This window comes from Amblyomma americanum, chromosome 3 (genome assembly GCF_052857255.1).
Source record: "Amblyomma americanum isolate KBUSLIRL-KWMA chromosome 3, ASM5285725v1, whole genome shotgun sequence".
Lineage (NCBI taxonomy): Eukaryota > Metazoa > Arthropoda > Arachnida > Ixodida > Ixodidae > Amblyomma > Amblyomma americanum.
This window is the reverse complement of record NC_135499.1, coordinates 119981903-120002870: the sequence shown is the minus strand read 5'-3', so window position 1 is coordinate 120002870 and position 20968 is coordinate 119981903. Positions and strand designations below refer to the sequence as shown.

The 20968-nt window shown below is 45.4% G+C and overlaps 1 protein-coding gene across 1 annotated transcript in view; it reads right to left on the bottom strand.

Annotated features, from left to right (window-relative positions):
- Positions 1 to 426: 426 nt before the first annotated feature.
- LOC144124055 (EEF1AKMT4-ECE2 readthrough transcript protein-like) overlaps positions 427 to 20968 on the bottom strand; it is a 42059-nt gene continuing 21517 nt past the window's right edge. The window contains exons 14-24 of the mRNA XM_077656727.1: positions 20710 to 20950; positions 19779 to 19877; positions 15574 to 15651; positions 11979 to 12091; positions 7396 to 7454; positions 6440 to 6491; positions 5871 to 5935; positions 1303 to 1406; positions 1118 to 1174; positions 643 to 750; positions 427 to 459 (exon numbers count right to left, since the gene is read on the bottom strand). Coding sequence (XP_077512853.1) covers positions 427 to 459; positions 643 to 750; positions 1118 to 1174; positions 1303 to 1406; positions 5871 to 5935; positions 6440 to 6491; positions 7396 to 7454; positions 11979 to 12091; positions 15574 to 15651; positions 19779 to 19877; positions 20710 to 20950 — 1009 coding nt within the window. The remainder of the gene's footprint in view (positions 460 to 642; positions 751 to 1117; positions 1175 to 1302; positions 1407 to 5870; positions 5936 to 6439; positions 6492 to 7395; positions 7455 to 11978; positions 12092 to 15573; positions 15652 to 19778; positions 19878 to 20709; positions 20951 to 20968) is intronic.

Here is a 20968-nt window from a genome sequence, read left to right as displayed (position 1 = left end):
TGCCTATTCATTGCGCGTGAAGAGAAAGGCTGTGAAAAGTGATTATTCACAGCATATTTACGACTAACACGCAAGATCCTGTCTCGCACTGTTGTTGAACAATCGACCGTGAATGAAGTCAGCTTATTATGCTTCTAGCGTCTAGCGTCATAGGCGCTGGCATTGGCGCATACATAGGTGAGAGCCGTGTCCGTGCTCCAATTCGCCTGTCGAATACCCCCTTTGCTGTCCTACACGGCTACTCAGCGCATCTGCCGACAGCGCTGTCAGGAGCTGTGCAGTCGATTTCTGTTTATAAATTGATGCTTCATTATAGAGGCCCACGTTGTTGCCTTTACGTAGAGTACATATTTATCAGAACATTTCGGTTCAACATTTATTCTTAGGAGATCTTTCTCGGCGCCTCACAATAATTTCACTTCTATATCAGCGTCGGTGCATGTAGTAGCTGACTGAAGTCTGAAATTGGAAACCTGGAACACAATTTAGGGGCCTGCTAAAAAAAAAGAAATACCTTACTAGACATGCTTCTCAAAGCCACAAATATACACCGTATTATTTGAAAATGAAAATAAAAAAATATAGCAGATTTCACCTGCTATAGGTAGCCCTTTAAGCACACGATTTCTAGATACGCCTCACCTGAGCGTAGTACACGAAGAACAGCTGGTCAGCCACGGCAAGAGGGAGCCCCGCGAAGCTGTAGTCCAGGTGCAGGTACAGCTTGCTAAACAGCCGTTCTTGAAAGACCTGCAGTTAAGCAGAAGGGATGTGCAAGAACTGAATTGATTTTTCCGAACCACAGAGCTCCAAGATTTGTATTATTTCTTGGATACATACGGGTGAGCCAGTGGTCGTCGCAGAAAGCACGTATCTGGCTTTACTTAAGGTAGAATGGATGCTTTGCCGGTTAGCTAAAAAACCGACACTGGTAACGGTCAGTGTAAAATATTTGCATATTTTTCAGGCACTCTATTTTATTTTTATTGTGCCATTGATAAGTTGTTTTCTAATGATAAAACCTTCAGCTCCAGTAGCGGTCAGTGGTTAGCCACATGTAGCTTGTTATATTGTAAAGTGGTAATTATTATAGAGGACAACTGGCCGGATCACCTACCTCGTACGACACGACGACACCGGCACTGTCTTCCAGTATTCGGTAAAGTGACGGCCCCTGAAAGTTTTACCGCAAAATATTAGCACAATTTTTTATATACGCGTATCATAACCACAACAAAAATTACATTCCACTCGTTCTGCTCCGCTCTGAAAGGTACTAAGAACAAGTACAATGTACACTACCTCAATCTTATCCCTGTATTGCGATGCCAGACAATGGGCTGTAGCATTGAAGCTTGACCCTGAATGCTGCGTCCACATATACTCAGAAGACCTGTAAATGTTGTCTGTAAAAGAGAAAGTACTGCCTTAGTCGACATATACGTGCGTACCATTATGAAGGAAGCAATCTGGCATTTCTGAAGGGCATATGCCATGCGATGCCCAGAACAATGCGCCTGTTGGTCTTTACGTGCAATACTTTCCATGGCGCAGAGCACTCTACACACTGATAGCATATATAGGGCTAGCTCCACCGAGTCTTGAAACTCGAAACCTTAGCGCTACTTAATTATTTTGTTCATTTCCTCGCGTAACGTCAAATAGTTCGCAGAAGATGGGCTTTGCCATTAGATCTACTGGTGCTCCGTTCCAAGGAAGTCTTGCATGAGTAGCAGTTGCAGCTTAAGGGCACACGGGTCTCTCTATAATGCAGTGGCCAAACGTTTCTCTACTGGGAAGCACGGAACTACAGCTTAAAGACTTAATAGGAAACAACAACATATTACAAAGCAACTTAGGTTGCTGGTAATTGTGTTATGCCTGAATGGAATTGAACGTTCCTTCTTCAGGTTATAATGCCTACAATGCAACGTCTGCAGTAACGCAAGTGCACACCCATGGATTCACGGTCTTTTTTCGTCCTCTACACATCTACTCCTGGTGTTCCCTATGTCGCATCACGAATATAATAAAAAGGGTCTAGCTTGAGTGCCAGTAAAAGACGTTGTAAAAGCAGGTAATTGTGCTTCAGAAATGTATAAACTTGATGTGGAATAACTGGTTCAAAAGCATGCACCCGTGCTCTGCACATTACGAAATAAACCTGGGTTATTCAGGTTAAACCAATACATCGTAAGCCCACCTGTGAAGAAATAATAAAACTCTGTGGAGAAAATTCTGACAAAACATTTACATACACTAGATAGATGTACAGCCGTACTCAATAAGACTGAGTAGTTTCAGTGTCTTGCTTTGTGACGCTGATATAACAGATGAGCTGAAACCCTGTTATTCTCAAATGTGGTGTACGCCACGCAGATATGATATAAATACATCGCTTAATGCCGTGAACAGACAATGATTCCTGAAACCGGACCATCAGAGGGCTCTCAGAAAAGAAGGTGGAAGCAATTATGACGCGTTCCTGTGCTAAACGAGCTCATCAGCAAGAGTGGAGGTAGCATTACGCCTTGTTCTCTAATTCATGTCGTCAAAGCGTCGTGTTTGCCGAGTGGATTGCGTCACTGGCAGTTGCCTGGGCTGACCTGGGCATTTTAATAGTTGTTTTGGCAGTGCTCGCCATGCACTCTTCTAGACTCAAAATTACGTCTTACAACGGGCTGTGAGCGACACACCTCGTGCATGTCTTCGAGTTGCTGGCCACAAAGGAAACGACATTAACTAAAGGGGGGTCGTGATTCACAATATTGTTGCGCATAGGATTCGTTTATTTACACATGAGTGCTAATTCGACTCGAGGGAGTGGAACGGGCACTCATGAGAACGTTCCTCACAAGTCTTCAGCATCTTGCTTATCCTATGCGGTCGCTGCGTTGCGTGGCAGTTTCCCGGTGGCAGACGAGGCTCGTCCTCGAGTAAGTCACCGTGGCGAACGTTGGCAGCGCTTGAGGAGAGCAGCACGGGCAACTTGGGTTTCGCGGGAGCAGCGACTGTGCATGGAAGCCTCAGCGATGACGTAACTGACTATGTTAAATCCGCTCAGGATAAGGAAAGGGCAAAAAGACCTAGACAAAAACTCCCAGTAAAAACCTCGCTTACGCAGTGTCATCCAAAGCTAAACGAAGGCCCACTAAGCGTATGTTTCCGAAACATGGCGCTCGTCATAGCGAACATGGAGCGAAGTTGGGAGGTCGCGGCACGTAGGAGGGCGAGTCGACGATCTTCTTCACACGACATAACATCTGGGAGATGCGATTAAAAGGTCATCGTGAGATGAGGAGGGTAAGATATTGTCTAGAAAAACGCCAAGGACTCCTCTAGTATAGCAAATAGAAAGGGGAATGCGCGGTGACCTCATGCTTCACGGTGTGTAGGCGTCGATCACGAATGGCAGCACAGCGTTCCAGCTCCGGGGGTCTCATGTGACCTACCTCCACAGCATGTTGATGAGGGTGCGGTTTGTGCGTTCAATGAGGCGGCTGGTCTGAGTGTGGTAGGGCATAGATTGGCGGTTGTTGGAGCCGCACACGAGAAGTAATTCCTCCAAGACGTTAGCAGTAAAGGCCCGCATATGTCTCTACTTATAACACGTGCAACACAACGGTGAATGATAGAATACATCATAAAAAATGGTTTATCGTTTATGGAGGTTTAACGTTCCAAAGCGACTCAGGCTATGAGGGGCGCCGTAGTAAAAGGCTCCGGAAATTGCGACCACCTGTGGATCTTTATTGTGCAGTCACATCGCACAGTACAAGGGCGCCTAGAATTTTGCCTCCATCGAAATTCAACCGCCGCGGCCGGGATCGAACCCGCGTCTTTCGGGTAAGCAGCCTAGCACCATAACATTCGAGCAACCGTGGCGGCTGCATAAAAGACGACATTTAACTTGCCTTAGAGTAATGCAACGCTGGATTTTCACATACCTCGTTCAATAGTCGACATAGAAGTTAGCCCAGCGGTGTCCCACCGACGAGTTGGGAAAGGGTGTAAGCAGGCTAAAGCTAAGCTTTTCAAAATCTACTGATGGTGGCTTGACCTGCTGCGCAAAGCCTGCAGGGGGTGTGGTGCGGGGCTTTAGATGTTAATGGTGGTCACAGCCTCTAACCTATTGCTTTTTTGTATGATACAGATTCAGCCAATTTGAATGCTGACGGATGCTGCGTAACGTATACTGGAGAACCAGAGGTGACCAACATCGTGTCATCACGCATGGCGTGCAGCGCACCATTGCGCAAATTTTTCATGACATCCAGAAGCAAGGAGGCACAATCAGTCTAATATTTCTTGTACAGGGATTCGTATTGAACAATTAACGGCGTGGAAACGCGCTCTTGTGTAGGCAAATTTAGAAAGCTTTGCAGTGCAAGGTCGTTTTGTTATCTCTCGCTGGAAGGCTGCTCTATCTCGGAATGCCGTTGAGATTGAAGCTGAACAACCCTAAATATATATATATATATATATATATATATATATATATATATATATATATATATATATATATATATATATATATATATATATATATATATATATATATATATATATATATATATATATATATATATATATATATATATATATATATATATATAAAGGTTCGCTTACACGCAATAAACATAAATACCCATGAGAGCAGCAGATTGGACAGCCGTCGCCGTAGCTCAGTTGGTAAGAGCACCGGACGCGATATTCGAAGGTCGTGGGTTCGGATCCCACCGGCGGCATGGTAGTTTTTTCTGCTGCTTTATAAGTAGTTTTCTTTAAATCAAAGCTTAATTGAAGTATTTTTCTCCCACTAATCCGCACTATAAATTTAAAAAAAAGACATTCCCCAATGCACCTTGGTTTCGGTGACTGTTGGCTTTCTTCATGTATTTGTCAAACGAGCCCCTCATTTCCTTTAACTTATATATATATATATATATATATATATATATATATATATATATATATATATATATATATATATATATATATATATATATATATATATATATATATATATATATATATGTGTGTGTCAACAACAGGCACAGAAACCAATGAACATAGGGTTTTTTGTTATTATGATTTGTGCTGTTGATCAATGGAAATTATTACTGAATATTTTATCGCTTAGACATAATAAGAAAAGCAATAAGGAAACAACCAAAAAGCCATCAAAGTACACTTTGAATAATGACGTTTTTGAGGTCATAGGTGCCTGGTGTAGAGATGCTGGGAAACGAAGGTAATTTCAGGAGAAACCTACTTTTAATTTAATGCCAAAGACGCCATATCCGACTATTCCAGTTAATAGTGTTTATGACAACGTACAGGCTGTCTCACATATAGGGGAAATCTGACAGCGCATGGTTGCCGCACACGCAAAGCGTTACCGTCGACAGCCGAGTAGAATAGACGGAAAAAGCGCATGTGAAATAAGCGCATTAGGCTGTCCTTTCCGCGCATGCGCCTGCAGCGCCCAATTTTTCCGGCCCTCGGCGGCAGGGGCAACAGATTTCATCTAAGTGCGGAACAACCTGCACAATTGCGTCTTCACGGAGGCAAAATAGTCGCAATCTCATCAAATAGAATGTTCATTCAGAAGCAACCGCGAAATCAGAAGGAGCGCTTCTATATCACGATTTCTGCATAGCTCTCCTATTGCTGTTTACATGAGGTTGAGTTCATTCGCGCGAAGTTAGACAACACACACCAACAGAATGAATGGGCGAAAAATGAGATTAATTTAACTGTTCATGGCTTTTCAATACTTTTAAGGGAAAGTGACTCCAGTGTACTTTGCAAGTCATTGCATCGTCTTAATATCAGCATAAGTAATGCACGTTAAATAAGGAGCTCACCTGAGAAAGTCGCCCGTAGGAGACAACCCGATAGCCGCGGACCGACTCTTGGTATGTGGAACATCCTGCAATGGCACGCACGAACGCAATTTTCTCTCTTGGTAACAAATATAAATAACAACAGCAAAAATGGCGTGGCTAGCGCTAGACATCCATGCCAAAGATAGCAATTTAAATGAAAGCTGTGATGAAACTGATAAAAGTCTGACAGATGATTTTATGAGCATGCTGCTAATTTTGCGGTACTTTGTTCCGGCAACAGTTATAAGTGGACAGAGATGCATTTTAGTCACGCAGAATGAAAGCACAAGCAGTCCTGTGTGCAGGTACCAACACGTGAGTGCTACTTGTACTATAGAACGCGAAATTTCTGCCTATTAAAGAAAACCCAATTACGTTCCCGTGGAGGTATCAGTACGGAGAGCGTCCGGGAGTGGAGGCTGGTAGGCTTGGTAAGAAAATAACACTACAGAATTGACGTTTCCAGATTTACGAGTTCACCTCTTATCTAGCAAGCTTTGATGTCTAGTCACTTTGATTATCGTTACAGAAAAAATTCACATGCTCACCTCTCTTTTGCTGACGTAGGGACGGAGAAGTTGAATAAGGCGAGCGGAAACACTGCCCAGGCCGGAGTGCACGGAGAAAAAGTAACGATATAGGAATCAGTATTTTGCTTCTTATTGGGTAGGTTGCAGGTTTTGTGGTCAATTTAGCACAACATATGATGATAAAGTTGGGACAAATATTTTGTCGCAAAATCTTAGAATCCGACATCCGATTTTGGTAAATCAGAATGTGAACACTATACCATCTAAGCGATATTTGACCGGGATTCCATCATCGTATGCATACCCACAAAGTCTTAATTTTTGTACAAAATGAATTGTCACAGTAATCAGAGATCTTACAAGTTCTCTAGACGTTATAAGTTTTTTTGTTACAGTAAAAAACGACGTTTAAGAGTTTAACGCACTAAAGTGACACATGGGGTATAATTGACACCGCAATGGAAGGCGCCCGATTAATTTGAACACTCGGGGTTCTTCAACGTGCGCTGACACCTCACATCAATTGGGTGTTGTTGCATTTCACTTTCGTCGACCCCAGTTAATTTCCTCTGGAAGTATCAACATGACGAGCGCCCTGGATTGGAGGCTAATAGGCATGATAATGACACTGATGACGGCTGTTACGAACCCGCTTCTTTACAAAAAGCGGCTGAACGCTAAAGCCACACTGAACCACAGCAGGAGATAGAAGAGGAGTAGGTCACGGGGTACAAAGTTACCTTGGCATAGATTTACGCATTGCAGAAACGATGATTTCCTTATAAAATACCAAACTTTTATTGTCCTTTAAACAATTCATTATGGGATCTAAACCCTGGGAGCGAAGAGTTTGAATGTGCGGCAATCGAACTTAATACACTTCCTGATGCAACAAAACGAGGCCACGCGTTTTGCAAAGCGAAAACTACAAACGCTGGAATATTCATATAGTGTATAATCTACGGTGTCCTTACCTACAGCGTTCTCCTCGGGATTGAACTGGCAGTTGGTGTCGAACATGGAGAGCCCTCTCCTATTGAAAATATTGAAAATGCTATGCATGATACTGGTTTCCACATGTGCAGTGCAGATTAGATTAAATTTCAGGTTACCAGATTTTGTTCGTTCGGCTGTCCTTGTGTGCCGTATTTGGCACTAAACTTTCTCAGTTGATGAACAAAGGATTCTTCAATTACAGCAGCGGTTTAGTCGAGGCAGTGGTCAGTTCGTAACTCTTTCATCTGTAGTATTTTTGTGACAATGGGCAGGCCATATACCGTAGTACAGTAGTACATATACAGTAGTTCAAGAAATTAAAAAAGTGTCTTCAGTAATTTGGGTCACACTGGCTTGAGTTCAGTCCGAAGCCATCATTCAGAACATGCTCGAAAGCTCAGAATAAAATTGACAACAGCGCACTTACAACACAGATTTTGAGCACCTCGCCACTCCTATGTGAAAGAGAAGTAATCACTACGCCCTACCTATTCGCGACCTATCTAGAAAGTCTACAAAGCACCTGCCAGATATTAATGTGTGTTAGTCCAATGTTTAGATTAATCCCTCAACCAGAAGGTTTCTAATAACTGAGTAACTACTCATTAGCATCCACCAAATTGAAAGTAACTTGTTTCACGCTCCGTTCAACTCATTTACCCTGAATACCATTCCCCCCCCCCTCCCCCAACTCCCCTGAGCTGCCCAAAAAGAGCTTCTGACCACTTTGGCCACTCATGCTGCACTGGCATTGCTTATCTTCGTGAATGGTTTCTGATTGTCTTACCAAGATGCAGGTACCCTGTACGGATAGATTGAAAACTAAACATTTTGACAGATTTGCCTGTCTAGTTGGGTTTGAAGACAGAATAAACTGCATATCTCCAACTAAAAAACATTAATTTTAACCCAACGTGTCGAAGCCGACTCGGCTTCTTCATCAGGGGTGATTGAGGGCAGTACCTAGCGTCTTTTAAGTATGGAGGGGAGGGGGTGAAAAGAACGACAGCTGTGTCGAGAAAGGCGCGGGGGAGGGGGAGGGGGGTTTAGGCTGTTAGTCACGCTGGCGCACTGCAGGGAGGTGCGGAATGGCGAATTTTTTTTGTTGTGTTGAAGAGCGAAGTCCCTGGGCATATACTGGGGGCAGGTTTCCTTTTGTGCGGTTGATGTTGTTCGGGGTTGTTTGGATATGCCAGGATTCCAGAAGGAGCCTTTTGTGGTAATTTCTTTCGGTTCCGAAGATGCGGGTTTCTTCGAAGTTGATTCTATGGTCTGAGTCCTCGGAATGTTCGGCTACAGGATTGCTCTCTCTTGCGAAGCTGCGGACCTCATTTTTATGTTGCCGAATTCTTTCTTTGAGATTTTTGGTTTCGCCGATGTAGCTTGCGTCGCAGTCGGCGCAAGGAATTTTTTAGACAATGCCCTGGGCTATTTCTTTCCGCGGCCGGTCTTTGGAAGCAAGGGCGCAAAGCGCAACAGTGTTTGTGGGCTTGTGCGCAACCTGACCACCCCCTTTTTTAGGATTTGGGCGATGGTTTCGCTGACACCCCCAACATAAGGTATAGTGACGTATTTTGGTGGTGGCGTTGGTCTTTGTGCGTTGATTTCTTGGCGCACGTTGTCGTGTTTTTGACGTCGATTGGTTTTGTGAATAAAGATTTTGGGTGGCCGTTCATGAGTTTTTTTTTTTTTAATATCGTGCGTTGTTCTTTTTTTCTGTCAAGTTCTGTGGTACAGTATGTCTCAACTCTTCTGATCAACGTCTTAACCACTGATGCTTTATGGACTGTAGGGTGATTCGAGGAGAAGTGGAGATACCGGCCTGAGTGAGTTGGTTTGCGGTATACGGAGAACTGAAGAGTACCGTGGTTTCGGGACAAGAGGACGTCCAAAAATGGCAGTGAATTTTCTTGTTCCACCTTTAGCATGAACTGAATATCAGGTACTACGGAGTTTAAATGAGAAAGGAAATTTTGAATCTCAGATCTTTTGATGACGGCGAAATAGTCGTCAACATACCAGAAAAAAATCTTTCGTTTCGGATAGAATGAGTTGAGGGCTCTTTGTTCGATGTGTTCCATGGTCAAATTGGCCATGACAACAGAGATGGAGGCTCCCATTGGCCAAGTGAAAGTGAAAGGAACTCAAGAGAACTTCGCAAGAGAGCGCAATCCTGTAGTCGAACAATCCGAGGACTCAGACCATAGAATCAACTTCGAAGAAACCCGCATCCTCGGAACAGGAACAAATTATCACAAAAGGCTCCTTCTGGAATCCTGGCACATTCAAACAACCCAGAACAACATGAACCGCACAAAAAGAAACCTGCCCCCAGTATATGCCCATGGACTTCGCTCTTCAACTCAACGAAAAAAAGTCGCCATTGACCGCCTCCCCACAGTGCGACAACGTGACTAACAGCCTTACCACCCTTTCCTCCCCCTTCCCCATGCCTTTCACATCACAGCTTTCGTTCCTTTGACCCCCTCCTTCCCTCCATACATAAAGATGCTAGCTACTGCCCTCAGTCACCCCTGGATAAGGAGCTGAGTCGGCTTCGGAACGTTGGGTTAAAATGAAAGTTTTTTGTTGGAGATGTGCAGTTTATTCTAAGGAACCCTGTAAAGCCAATACAAAGCAAACTTACGCTAATGTGTTTTATAACTTAACGCTGGTACCGATTTATAAATAGTGTACGAGTGGAAAGGGGGGTGGATGTTTTTAAGATAACTCCAAACTGCAACGTTCACACATGGGAAAGTAAACAGTGGGCATACTGCGCTCAAAAATGTTGCCAGAGCAAATATAAACAGTTGTACACATTAAACTTTCGGCGCACACTGTCTCTTTTCGGAGCAGTTCATGTGTGCAGAAGTGGCCATTATAACACAATGCAATGCAATGAAATGGAGTACAATACAATGCAATACAGTGCGATAGAATAAACACATTATAATAGAACTGAGTGACATACAAAGCAATAACGTGCATAAAAATCAAATACAATATGAGAAATTCCTGGAGGGTGGCAGAAATAGCGGTCGGAAGTGACGTCTCATGGAATGGATGAGAGAAGTAGCTAATGGTTCCAATGATTTCTGTACTAAGGCATGGAAATTTAAACACCCCGTCACACCCTCTTCTCATAAACTGAGATGGGTATTTTACGGTTTATCTACGGTGCCTCCTGTTCGCACGTATTTGAATATCTCGTATCACCTAGAGATTAATTCGCGGTTCATCTCATGTGGCGTCCTAATATTAACTTGCTGTTTGTGAACCCAGGCACTGATTTGTTACGTTCAGCTTCTATTACTGTCTCAGATACTGTTAGACCTACGATACATAGGAGGAAACTGTGTAAGAAGTTTCTACAACCTTGCACAAGTGACAGAGCATCACGTACGATACGAAGGGCAGCAGTCTGTAATAATCGATATCCTTTCCAACACATTTAGTCGTCTGGCATTGGTCTCTGCTCCTACTGCCGTGGAGTATTACAGCAGACGTCACGCTGGTAGTGACAGAAATATGCCCATACTGCTTGAATAAATGCACCTCGAGCCCGTGTCGCACCAGCCCGCCGGCGCAGAATACCACGAGTGACGCAGCACGATGGCACATTTGATACGCCTGACGGGCTTTATAGCCGCTATGTAAGTCTCAGAAAAGATACTGCGGGTCGTTTGTGCGAAGAGCTGGCTCAGCGTGATCCGCGGCGGCGCCGCCGCCAGACCGGCTGTGTCTGTCATTAGCCGATCGCTTTCCTAGCTATGTAGCTTCCGTCACCTTAACGTCAATTCCAAATGGAAAATAAAATAAAATGTATTGGTACAGAATACCGCCCCCAGGTTTTGGAATATGAATTGTTTTAGTTTATGATATCCACATTGTATGAAACGTGGAGAGCATTGCGTAAATGACATTTTGCAACACATTTATGAAAACGAATTCAAAGTATTGTTTGTCAAGATGCCGGAGAGCTTTTGAATAAAAATTCCTTTCCGAAAAGCCCTAATCCCGCCGGGAAAGCGACCCAAAATTGTCGGCGGCCATATTTACGTCACTGCCAGGTGCTATTACTTACTTCAGCAAATAATTTATTTTACATATACAAGTGTCTATGCGCAATTCTCTCGCTCCTCAGTGTTAAGAAGTCACCGTAATTTTAGAATTTATGTGAATTTACATTGGCAGTAGCTACGAATTTTTCGAAAAATTATCGATATGTCTTCCTTTTAGATTTCTCAGAAGTGGGGGTCAGCTCACGAATACCATTTGGCATTTTCACTGAGTCTGAATAAGAGGGTTAAGTGATCGCCCATAACGAAAATATCCATGAATGGACCAAATAGGTTTGTTTCTAAGAAAGTGAAACGAAGGGAGTTGGTTCAGATGTAGCGTGCGTTGCTGATTCTTAAAGGCGCTAAAATGGCGGGAAGAAAACGATACAAAAATGAAATCCCGCTAGTGTAACGCATCGCTTGAACTGCTGAATAGAAACAGACAAAAGCTCAAGCAGGTCTCAAGACAGAGTTTGTGAAAGAAAGGAATGCCTCACCTTCTTTCGGCGAGGGGGTGACGCATGCCATTGGCCCATAATGCCGCCATGTACGCACTTACACCAAGAAAGTACTCGATGGGGTTGTTGTTCCAGGGAACATTGGCCTGTATCTGGATGTGCGATCCGGTCTAATGTTAGTGGTTCACTCCGTAATTTAGTTTAGGATTGTTTGATTTTGACAGCGACAAGGGTTCGAGACAAGTTTTTCGGTTTTGCAGTGTTCACTCAGCAAGAAATGTGAGCAGGAAAGAGAGAGGGAGGAAGAGCGAACGAGGTGTCCCGGCCCACGCTGGTTGGACGGCATGCAGTGACGTCCCACATGGCATCTAGTAGTCTGATTACAGTGACGTCACGAGTAACAGCATAGTGACGCCAAAGCACTCTACATAACGACCAAAAAATGGCTGTTGTGGAGGGACCCAAAGGTAGCTGACCCCGTGGTAGGTACTCCTGTCTCCGGCTGTCGGACGCCGTTGCTTTGAATGGGTGATCGGGAATCTCATGAGTGGGGGCCGCACCATTAGGCAATCTTGACCCCCTCCCTGTCATGGCCAGGCAAGCCAGTAATGGAGTCGATATAATTCAAGGATCGGAGTCAATAACTTGCTGTCCCCATTCCCATCCAAATTCCCATAACCCTGTTCCTGACAACCATTCAGTCTATTCATTTTGTCCATCCTCCCCGATACTTCATAGGGGAGATAAGAGGTCTCCCCGGGCCCGCTCTCCCGGCTGTAGGTCGCTGTAGTAGTATTCCCATTTTATTTCATTTCCACCTTTCGGTGGCGAAATACAAGTTACCCAAGGGCCACTTTCTTCATTTTGGAATTGGTATTAAATACGCGATACATTAGCGGTACAAGAGGCGGTTGTTTTTATTGTTCATTTTTCTACCTCAATCTACATTATGCCAGTCTAGGATTGCTAAGCACGAAATATTGTGCGAAAGCGCAAATTTGCGAACGTGCACGCCCCCGCCACGCACCTGAAAGTGCCCCTCACGTGTTCGCTGACCCAGGGAGCCAGTTATGCCAGTTTACCCAATATACGCGGGCTGCCTATATGCTCCAGAGCTGCGTTTCTGCAGCAATCTCGTCAAAACCAACGCGTATCGTTCTAGTGCTGTGTTACAGCTACATCTCTCTGTCACTACCGTTGCATAGCTGAAAGCGCGGTTATTAGTTTGATAGCAATATTAGTTGATGAAGAAGACGATGTGCAATGTACAGCGCTAGAGCATGCTGCAGTTTAACACGAGCGTGTTGGGCTGTGCCGAAAACGTTGTACTCTTGCGCAGTGGACAGCGAAGGTGATTTATTTGTGCCGCCCTGGGTTCAAATCCCAGCTGTGGATATTTATATGATTTATTTTTATTGATTTATTTCAGTTCGCACAAACCCGCAAACATCGGAGGATCTTGCTCGGGGTTTCCCGTCGAGATATTGCTTCTGCGCTAATAATAATTATAAGCATCATTATATACACGCTGCTAAAAGCTTTCACTGAATCTGGATATACACAGTGGCCAAAGCCATGAGAAGTTTCGTTTACTTATTAGCAGGTGCGCTGGGGTGTTGTACCAGCGATTTGTATTCGTCTATTTGTGTTACAGTTCAAAAGCTTTGAGTACTGTTTTTGAATTCTTTTATCTGATTCGTTAACCTTTTTTATTGTAAATTCTAATACTCAATGCTACAGGCGGGGTATGCCAGCTGCGTCAAAAAAGTAACTCATTAAATGCAGCGGAAGCACTGGAGATGTGTTGTCTTGAATAAACTAAATGTGTCCGATAACAGAAAGACTCTTCGTGCCAACTGGCCTATAGTGCACTCTGCGCTGTAGTGCTTTCGAGAAAAGCCAAATTTAAAATACAGACGAAGGGATGTTGTACGTGGAGTTTAATGTCCAAGTCTTCACGTGGTCTATGACAGGCGCTTTAATCGAAGTATGCAGTCTGAATCTGGACATCACCAATGAAATGCAGCCGCCGCCACCGCGTTTAGAACTAAGGGACGGTGTCATTTAGCTCAAAAGCCCTACGCAATTGCAGCTACACCACTGCGGCAGGTAAACAAGAGAGGGGAATGAAAGAAAAGAAAAAATGCTCCACCTTCGTTGGAGAGGAAAAGCAGAAAACTGCAATATGCGCTGGATTGCGTGAACGCCTCTAACATGATGAGCCCCGATGCGACTATATATTTTAAGGTGTAGCGCAGGAGCGCAGTAGAGGAGGCCGTGAACAGGGACCGGGTGTTTGCACGCTAAGTTGCTCATGCTACGCGATTTGTGCAGTATGCGGTGCTTAAACGCACGCATGATCGTCCAAAAATTACTGCACTAGCGCAATGCTCACGCTGGCTTAGGAAACCGCTGAAACCAGATGGCTGATAATATGTGCGTGCAAACGTCGTCTACTACTACTACTCCCTATCACCTCCCTCACTATTTGGCTCTTCCAGGGGTCTATATTTTTTCTCGCCAGGTAATAGAAACCAGGTTTTAAATGTCAACATGGCACTGCGGCTGTCATGCGCAAGAAGACGGATGATACTGTGACGTGTTGGTGACAGCGCGGGGTCAAAGGCGAGCAGGCTGAGGTGCCGCTGAAAAGGCAGTTTATTGGCCTGACTCTCGCCCATAAAGAACTGAACAACTCGGCGGCGGCAATAGCGACAAACGTGCTCGGCGGCCGCCGATGAAGTGAATGACGACCGCTTTTGAAGCGAAAGCTTCACTGCGCTCGCTTTTCAAGAGGGCAGCGTCAGTGCAGTCACGTGTCACGTGGTGTCACGTGGTAGGTCATGTGACCCACTGACGTCATCACAATCTGCCCCATGGGACTGTGAGCAACCTCCCTGCCGTGCCTCTTGACTGGCCTCGTGACCTGTTTAACTTCATCTGCTCATTCAGCCTCGGCATCACATTAGCTGTGACCTGCTTGTCAAGTGCTTCGTCGTCCTTCAGGACGCCGTACTTGGCGCGCTCCTTATCGTTTCGCTGGTGCCAGGTGTTACAGACGCGAAACCGCGTCTAGTTGTCCGATACACCACAGCTTTCGCTTCTCACTAGGGTTGACCAAAGTTTAAACCACAGCAAATTTTTTCGCCGCGCTTAATTTAAAACTCACGGCGAAGGTTCAATATAAGGGACGGGGTTCATCTACTATCATCTCGAATAACGCAGAAGCAGTGGCGCGCGGTCTCAAACATTTCAGTTAAATCTCGTCGCATTTGTCCTCACAAACACAGCTGCGTGCCGGAAGTTTTTAGAAAAAAAGAACCAAACAACTCAAAGGTTTCCTGAAGCATTAGAGTGAACATCAATTAGTATCTCATCGGACCAAAAGTAGAAGGATGCAGTTTTTTCTTCTTCAGCGTTCATCGTAACCATGGGTGAGATGTACATAAATTCCCTCCTAATTCGTGTTTTTGCAAAGATCTGCACAATCCCTATCCATTTCAAGCGTTGGTAGCACGGCTAGGCAATAACCTATGATCCAGACTGCTGAGGAAACTATGGCTTCGATGCCATTGTAACGGACCCAGAGATGAAGAAAAAAGTCAGTGGGTTCAGTGATCGGCACCACACTTACCGCTCTGGATGTGCCGTTGACGAACACATTGATGGAGTTTTCAGCAGTGAAGAAAGAGTGCAGACCAATCTTATCGGCCTGCAAGGAAAAAAATAAAAATCGTTTTTAAATGCTCTCATCGCTCATATACATGCGCATTCAACTTGGCATCAGGATTTGTGTAACCTGGTTGGATAGGTGCCGTGCGAGGCGACTCACATATCAGATGTGCCTGTTAATGTGAGGTACAGACTTTGAGGATGAGTCCAAAGAATTCGTCAGTATGTTTGAAAGTTACTGACTGGCGCATTTCTGCATGTTGAAATTTCTATGGGCGAAAGCTCGCACTTCCCGGTGGAACCCGCAGCCAGGCCGTTGTCGACAGTGCGCACTTATTGCGTGCACTCCCAGACACTTATAGCGTGTGAGGCTATCAGTTTCGGTCTCACAGGAAGTGCCTTCGACTCAGCGTGGCAAGCGGCCATAAATCATGACCAAGTGGAGAAAGGGGGTGGTCCTTTGGTGTCTAGCTCTCGCCGGTCGCAAGCCAGGGATTGGGTCGTTGTAATAGGTCTACAAACAAAACAAACTTTATATACCAAATAGACGATACAGATGAATTCGTAATCACTCGTAGCAACACGCACGAAATGACATACAAAACAATGCAACACACACAAAGTAGCACTACAGAGAGACAACAAAACAACAAAAGGCCTTGCACGTAAAGTGTGATAATATACAAGGGAGACAAACATAACAGAACACAATTTGTTCAACGGGCACTGCGATAGTCCGAAAACCGATGTATCACTAAGGGGCCGTCCCGAAGACTGGCGCACGCTCCCTCGCAGGTCTCTGGCTGGGCGACAGGAGTTTTCCCCGGGAGTCGTACGGCAGCGGTTTTCGAAAGCTCCAAACTACGGCAAGGACTGACTGACAGCACTCAGAGTCCTTCCTATGTAGGCAGCGCCGCGCCTGTTCGTTTCTTCGTGTTAAGGCAGGAAATCACATACACACAATATCAATCGTACCATATATCTCTCACCGTCTTTCAGGAAGTACATCGTATTTGATCAGGCACGGAAAGAGGCTTCTAGAAAGCTCGAGTCGCCTTTTTCCGACACGGCGCCGCCGCGCGCAGGTGAAGTAGAGGCGGCATCACTCAGCCCGCTCCACAGGTTACGCGCTCTCCTTCGGCAACAAGTGAAATTTTATCCACTGTTCTCGAATTGTCTACGGCGGGCGCTGGCGAGCTTCCTTCGGCACCGCGCCAGCTTTCCAAATGTGCGCCGATTTTTAAAACAGCCGTGAGGGAAGGTAGGAAGGCGGGAGTGAAAGAAAAAAGAGAAAGAGCTGCCGTAGCGGAAGGAACCGGAATAATTTCAACAACCATGACACCTTTAACGTGCACTGATGTTGCACAGGACACAGGTTTCGCGTCCAGTGAAACCCGGTTACGACGGCTCAATATACAGGGTCCTAACCACTAAGGCGCCGCGGCGGGTGAAGGTCGAAATGGTAAGACAACCGTGTGCGATGTGACTGCCCGTAAAATTACCCCAGGTGGCACATAGACAGAGAGAAAAACCATTTAATTTGTCAGAAGAGCTAAGGAGTATGGCCTCTTTCTTGGCCTTGCTAGGTGGCCAGCTAATTGATTAGGTGGCCTCCGCTACGGCGTTTTTTTTCGCTTCCTTGTTTCCCTTCCTCCGTCATAATGACCTCAGTCGGCACGGTTGAGGTGTCCACCCATAAGTGAGACAGTTACTGCGATATTTCCTTATTCCAAAAGCCACAAACCTCAATGTGAGACCGTAATTGCGTCGTTCCTTCCTCGTAACCCCATTTTAATTTTCCACACATCGTTGTTGAGGTGCCCACCTAGAACTTATATTCCGCGTTCTTCCTTCCATGAAAACCAATCTTTCGCGGCACAGAATGAACGGATGAAAGATGATGAAGACATCTATAAAAATATTGCGGTCTCCGCAACTGCAGACATACTGTTACATTTCACCTTACCTCCTTCATTGCTGCCACCCTACCTTGACCCTCCCACTCTGCTCCACTTGTGGAGCAGCCAAGGCCAACCTCGATCATGCACCACCTGTGGGTATGCCCCCAACCCATTACAGTTTCCCGAAATCCTACCGATTTCCCTCCTCATGGCAGGCCGCTCTGCGAGCTGCTGAACCAGCTGGCCAAAAAGGCGCTAGTGGACATAGCTCTCCGTGTAGCCCAGGCCCGTGGACTCATTTACAAGTAGGAGTCCACCCTTGAAGACGTTTTGTTATTTTCTTCAAATAAAGTTGTTTCTCCCCCTCCGCAAGCGCAAGGCGCGAGAGGCTTGGTAGTTAATCATGCAACCAAACAGCCAACGTCGATGACCGAATGGTCTAAGGCGTCTGCGATCGGCGCTTAAAGTCTCCCTCGGTGATAGATTTTTCTTCTGGATGCCATTAGAAAAAAAATATATCAAAGCGTGTTCAAAAGTCAGCAAAGGAGCCCTGTTCAAGCAGACACACACTGCTTGAATCGATCTCAATAGACGGCTACCAAAACTGAAGACATGACAAACGCTGACAACCAGAAGAAATATTTAAAGCGCAACAATTGTTCCTCCAATCAAATGCAATGGTTCTCGGATAAGTTCAGCTTCATGTTCGACCTCAGGTTCTGCGCCAGGTTCTTCTTCATTTCGAATCCAGGTTTGTACAATGCTGGCGTTAAGTTGGCGATAATGGGAGATAAAAGCATTTCGTGCTAACCATAGATGTCTTCATCATCGGCTTATTTCGCAAGTAAAATGCGTACAAAATAGTCAGTTGTAAATTGCGGGACATGACGCCATATTGGAGGGGTCTGGGTTAAATTAGAGGACCTGCGCTTCTGTTACATGCACTGACATCACCAAGGATACGGGCACCTGTTGCGTTTCAACTCTATCGAAACGTGGTTGCCGCGGCCGAAGTAGGACCCGGGTCAACCGGCTGAGTAGCCGAATGCTGTAATTACTGAGCCACTGCGGTGGCATGCGCCGACAGCGATCTTTGTGTGTGGGTCTCGGAGACTGTGCTACACTGCAATTCCTTTCAGAACGGTGGCAACCCCTATTGTTCGGTAGGAAGTGGAAGGCAACTGGGAGGCAGATTTTTAGACGCAATCATCTCGGCGATAAATGCGCCGTTTGCTGCTTGCTAAAAGTCATCACAGCCACAAACAGCCAGAGAATCAAGCCTTTCCTTTCGCTTGACCATTGTGTTTACGAAGCCAGATTTAGCGTGTGGAAGGCATAAGAAAGCGCAATGTTATGCGCTCCCACGACCTCAGGTGCACCTCGAGAGCGTGTTAGCATGGTCGCCGTGTTCCTACGATTAGTGAGCTGCGACTTTATTCTCCTTATGGCTTCCCTTTTACCAGAGTGAACAGGAATAGGAGAGCACCACTATTAGTATGCTGACTCTACTAAGTAGGACTTGAACCTGCATGCTTGGAGGTACTGCAATCTATAGGGTGGGAATCCTGGAGTTAGCGCTACCGTTATGTATACGATAACTACTCTAGTCTATCAGAACAGTAGACACTTTAAGCCGACGCGGCGGCTCAGTGGTTATGGAGCTGGGCTGCTCCCCGAAACACGCAGATTCGATCTTGGCGGCATCACTGTGGTTTCAATGAAGGCAAAAAGCTAGAGGCAGGTTCCATCTTGGCCGCATCGGTGTGGTTTCCATGGAGGCGAAAAGTTGGAGCCCCGTCTACTATGCGATGTCAGTGCACGTTAAAGAACTAAGGCGGTCTAAAATATCTGAAGTGTTCTGCTGCGACGTCCCGCAAAGCCAAAGTTACTCTAGAACGTTCAAACGTAATAACCAAACCAAACCAGTGCACATTTTAAGGCTATTTGGCTGTTCAAACTTATCAGAAATAAGTGCATAGAAAAGTTAGGAACCGCCCACAAACTATCGAATCAAGTGCGACAATATGAGAAAAGGTTAAGGCCCACAACGTTGTATACAGTCCGATAACCACGTCAAGGAACGGAAAAGACTGCTCTCTCCATTGCGTCTGTGAAATACAACTTGCTCTTGTAGCCCTCCGCCAAGACAGTAGCAAAAAGGGTTTCGCATGTGTTTGTTTTACTATCTGAAGATTTCAGCCGGCACAGTTTCTCGAACCTTCGACGCGTGGTGAAATACGGAAAGAAATAAACTGGCCTAGCTTACCTTAAGTGTAAGAACAAACCGGGTGTAGTTTTCGACCCGGTCAAGCTCCTCGACATCGTCGACGAAACCATACCGCACTTCATCAGCGATAACGTCGGCCTGTTTGTGTGAAAGAGAAAAAAGCAAGCTGCCAATGAAACAAACTATGGCAGGCCATCTTTGATAAAATTCAAGCAAAGTACAGTTCATTACAATTGATACACTCACTGTTTGAGTATTTGTTTCTGATACGTGGCGTCTTCTGGTGTAAAATATCTCAGCACGGTTCCACTATAATCACCCTTTACCAGGAGAACTAACCAGCCTTCAATAACGCTTTGTATTTGCTAACTGAGCACATTGCAGTTGAAACCGAAGCCTTGCTTTCTACGCGTTTACAGCAGAGTTCTACCTTGTACTGGGACAAGGTTTTGCCCCAGAAGAAAAAAAAATAAACATAATGTCTGTCTATATATCTGAGTCCCAAGCGTATAATGGTAGAAATCCAGTAAAAGTGTTTTCGCCGGTGTTTTTAAAACTTGCTAATCCTGTCTTTCGAGTACTATATTATTTCCTTATGCATGGCAAACGGAATTACTTGCGCTCTTTTACTTGAGAAGGTGGAGCTTGAATGGCTGCAGAGGAGTGGATAAATTATAGGGAATCCTATTTATTCATCGAATACCAGGACAATGACAGAAAGTGTAAGATATGCTTGCGCCCACTCATCAGAGTGAAGCCACTGGCCATCCTTACCCGTATAACTGAAAGTATGACCATATTACTGAAAGTTGCAACCAAGGAAGCATACATGTGGCGTTGTGTAAGCTAAAACAATGAACCAGTGAATCAACTGGTGCACTACAAAGCACCCAGTAACCAGTTGCGCGTCCGCTCAAAACTGTTGATAACATGGCCACCGTATTTGCGCGACGACACATCTATATGCTACACGTGCCATGAGATCGGAGAAGAGTGGCGTGATGGTGTCGTCTTTCTGGAAGGTCACGATCATCATGCCGGGCAGCAATCTGTCCAAGAGCCGCAGGCACAGCCGCCACTTGGGCACCGGATGCGGCCTCGTGCGGCGCGTCACCAGGACCATGGCGGGCTCCCAGAAGTCTTCTTTTTCTTCTAGGAACGGGGACAGGTAGACGGCCGTGTGGAAAGCCACGTACGCCATCGCGTCACCCCTGAACACAACCGCAGAG